General features: G+C 48.6%; 1 protein-coding gene across 1 annotated transcript in view; it reads right to left on the bottom strand.

Annotated features, from left to right (window-relative positions):
• The window catches only part of LOC106535393 (protein NLRC3-like), a 13,864-nt gene extending 9,885 nt beyond the window's left edge, over positions 1 to 3,979 (bottom strand). Inside the window, exons 1-2 of the mRNA XM_014032393.1 lie at positions 3,930 to 3,979; positions 3,269 to 3,835 (exon numbers count right to left, since the gene is read on the bottom strand). Coding sequence (XP_013887847.1) covers positions 3,269 to 3,795 — 527 coding nt within the window. The 5' untranslated portion in view covers positions 3,796 to 3,835; positions 3,930 to 3,979. The remainder of the gene's footprint in view (positions 1 to 3,268; positions 3,836 to 3,929) is intronic.
• Between the last annotated feature and the right edge of the window lie 6 nt (positions 3,980 to 3,985).

Genomic DNA, 3,985 nt, shown 5'->3' with positions numbered 1-3,985 from the left:
AGTTCATAATTTCCTACTGCATGAGTTGTATTCATTCAGGCACTTAAACTATTACAGAACAAGCTTTTTTAAACTCAGAACATGAATTATTTTTAAGTTTTGTGATTAAAAACAATGATTTGAATCTCATTTTTGAAGCTKTTCTGTAAATAACATTCAAACAAACAATACATATAGAAACTTCTGATCAATCTATATCATTTTCAGACTTAAAATAATGTACAGATTTAAGCCCCGCCAACTTCCGGTTAAGCCACACCCACATCCGGTTTAGACCCCGTCCACTCCGAGTACAGATACAGGTAATTTAGATGGTTGAACAGATACAGATACAGATAGTGGTGTACTCGCTCATCCCATCAACAATCCAGCAAGCAAGATGCTGTTTTGAAAGAGCCTGCCCTTTGCAAGGCCCCGCGTAGCACAGAAATAAACTATCAGGCTGTTGCAGAGTAGCTGTCCATCTGATGTATGCTTCCAGAGCTTGAACAGGGCAGAGAGGCTCACTAGCGCTACCTGTTTCAAAACGAGCAAGCTGGAGAGGTAGAGAGTGGCACAGACAAGGCCACTTTGGACAGGAATGCTGCATTAGGCCAGAGAGTGACACCTGAACCAGCCGGATTCCGTCTGCAGCAGGACTCGTAAACCAAAAACCCATGAAGCTCACCTACACGTTTGGCTGAAGCCATGGCCAGGAGGAATGCAGTCTTTTTTGACAAACTCTTAAGGCTTATCTCCATCAAAGGCTCAAATGGAGCAGATCACAGGGCATCGAGGACCAGCGAGAGATCCCACACAGGCACGACAAGGCGAGTGGGGGAATGCAAACGTTGTGTGCCCCTCAAAAAACAAGGAAATATCCTTGTTACGGCCTATAGTTTCTCTCTTGACACCCTCGTGCCAGCAAGAGATGGCAGCGACATAAACCTTCAGAGTGGATGGAGATCGACCTTTCAAAAGCAGCTCCTGAAAGAAGACTAGAATAACTGAAACAGGACAATGCACAGGATCCTCACGTCTAGACCAACACCAGCTGCTAAAAACCCTCCACTTGTAAGTATACACCAGCCGAGTGGAAGGGGCCCTTGCATTACTTATTGTATATCCAACCTCTCTATCATAGTCGGAGAAGGCAGGCCAGGCCCTGTAATGCCCAAACCCAGAGTCAAAGGTGACCAGGATTGGGGTGCATGATACGATCCCCCAGCTGTGACAGGAGCAGCATTGGAGAGCGGCATTGGAGAGCTGCAACAGAGCCTGTGCAGCAGTGGAAACCAGATTCTCCAGAGCTAGAGGGGGACCACTAGGAGAACTCGATGCCCCTCCTGAAGGACCCTCAGAAGTGTTGGGGCTATCAGGGGAAGTGGCAGAAAAGCATAAAGGAGCACTTTGGGCCAATTGTGTGCCAGTTCATCCTGACCCAGGGGACTGGTACTGTCCGCTAGAGAGAACCAGAGTGGGCAATGTGCTGTCTCTTGGGAGGCGAACAAGTCCACAGCTACCCTGCCGTACCTCCGCCAAATGTCCTCCACTACTTTCGGATGGAGCCTCCACTTCCCCAGAGGTGGGCGCTCCCGAGATTGAAAATCGACCAGCCCATTCTGCATTCCTGGAATGTGGGCTGCCCTGAGGCTGGCAAAGAGGGGGGCAGCCCAGATTAAGAGTCGTCAGGTCAGCTGAAACAGCATCAGCAACCTTGTCCCTCATCTCCTAATGTCCTGTGCCTGTGGAGGGATACAATCACACACACTGCCTTCTACAAGCAGCTAGAAGTTAGTTTTAGGTTGAATATTTGCACTCCTGGTATTCACCATCATCTTCCTCCCACCTTCCTCTAACCCGATGGAGGTAGTCTGACGCCTGTCATCTCCGACTCCGGCTGCTCGTTCCCACTGGTACCTGCTGCAGGCTGCGGTGCTGACTGGAGGTAACCAGGAAAACCTGGAGCGGACTTTTAGTGTGATGAGTTTTCTCCTATCAATCAAGCAGAATGGATTCTTTCATCAAGTCGCCTAACAAAAACAGCGCTGGGTGAATTGATGAGAAGAATGTAGAGGGGTCCAAATGGATACTTTTGAAAAGGGGGGAGGACACGTCCCCTTCACTTACTATTGTTATGATACCTATGGTTGGATCGTACCAGGACATGCTTGCCGCATAGGCCAGGGAGGAAGTGCTTCAGTGCTAGCTGCACAGCTTCCAACACCAAGGCCTTGATGTGTCTTGCCATCTGCCTCAGAGACCATGTCCTCTGGATGGTCTGTCGCCACTATGATGCCCCCATCCCGTGGAGGATTACACAACCTCTCTCCGAGATGGCAGAGAGACCAGTGGAACCCCTTGTGTCATGAACACTGCATCTCGCCATTGAGCCACTGACAGAAGACACTGAGGGGACACCTGCAACCTTCTGCGCCGATGTACCACACAAGTCWGATCCAGCCGCAGGCTGTTTATTCACATCTGTAGGTGGCGCAGTGACAACAGACCTAGTGGAACCACTGTGAATGCAGCAGTTAACCTGCCCAAAAGGCAAAGGTAAGCAATGGGGTGTGGGGGTGAATAGCCTGGCAGGAAGGAGGGTAGCATTTGCAGAATCCCACTGACACACTCTGGTGATGGGCAAGCAGTCATCATGGGAGAGTTCAACACAATGCCGATAAAAGTGACCTCCTGAGATGAAACAAGGTTGCTCTTCGCCCAGATCACGCGAAGACCCAATAGACTGAGCACCTCTTGTGTGTCTGCAGTGGCCTRAGCTCTTGTTGGTGCACAGATCAGCCAGTTGTCCAAATAGGGCAGAATCCTCAACCCTCTGGCCTGCAGAGGATACAGGACTGCTGCCATGCACCCCATTGTAGGTAGGGTTGGGTACTGAAACTCGGTTCCGGTATGGCACCGAGGTGAACATCAATGGTAGTACACAGACCGAAACACAACTCTGATTTCGGCGCCTTATTTCAGTGCCTCAAAGAAACCTGATACATTGCGCCCTCTGGTGTTCACTGTTAACAGTGACAGCCTCGGCACACAATCTCCACGGACGCTCTTGTACACGGTTCAACTCGGCTTGGTCTTGGCCCAATACATCTCACTAATCACGCTCCACAGCTACATTCTGATACCTAAATCATAATCCAAACATATGGACATATGGGCCTAACTATATAATATAAGACTGTGTCTAAAATTCAGTTGATTAACCACAAAATATCCTTCAGTATGATCCACTGGTTTGTTCAAAACWTTATCATCATCATGGACTTACTGAGCCTTTCTGCAGTTCCTCACAGCTGGGATCAGCCTCCATCGTCCCTTCTCTGATGTTTTGTACTTCTTCAGGTCCAACTCATCCAGAACCTCCTCTGACATCTGCAGCATGTGGGCCAGAGCTGAGCAGTGGATCTCTGAGAGCTTCTTCTCTGATCTGTTCTCTGACTTCAGGAACTCTTGGATGTCCTGATGAACTGAGAGCTCCTTCATCTCCATCAGACACTGGAAGATGTTGATGCTTCTGTCAGGAGAGACTGAAGTTATGTTCATCTCCTTCAGGTTCTTTATGACTCTCTGGATGGCTTCTGGACGGATCTTTGTCTGTCCCAGCAGACCTCCTAAGAGTCTCTGGTTGGACTCCAGAGAGAGGCCATGAAGGAAGCGAACAAACAGGTCCAGGTGGCCATTTTCACTGAGGAGGGATTTCTCCAGGACTTTCATCAGAAAGAAACTCAGGGATGTCGTGTGAATTCCAAACAACGTGGAAATCATCTCAAAATAAGACTTCAGAATTGTGTCCATTTGATTATTCTTCAGGAAGTCCTTCAGAACCTTTGTATTCCTGTTGGTAAAGCAATAGAACATGTAGATTGCAGCCAGAAACTCCTGAACACTTAGATGAACAAAGCAGTAGACTGGTTTCTGGAAGATCTCACACTCTCTTTTGAAGATCTCTGTACAAACTCCTGAGTACACCGAGGCCTCTGTGACA

Source organism: Austrofundulus limnaeus, unplaced genomic scaffold (assembly GCF_001266775.1).
Source record: "Austrofundulus limnaeus strain Quisiro unplaced genomic scaffold, Austrofundulus_limnaeus-1.0 Scaffold1441, whole genome shotgun sequence".
Taxonomy (NCBI): domain Eukaryota; kingdom Metazoa; phylum Chordata; class Actinopteri; order Cyprinodontiformes; family Rivulidae; genus Austrofundulus; species Austrofundulus limnaeus.
The sequence above is the reverse complement of the archived record's forward strand: the minus strand, read 5'-3'. Positions and strand labels throughout refer to the sequence as shown.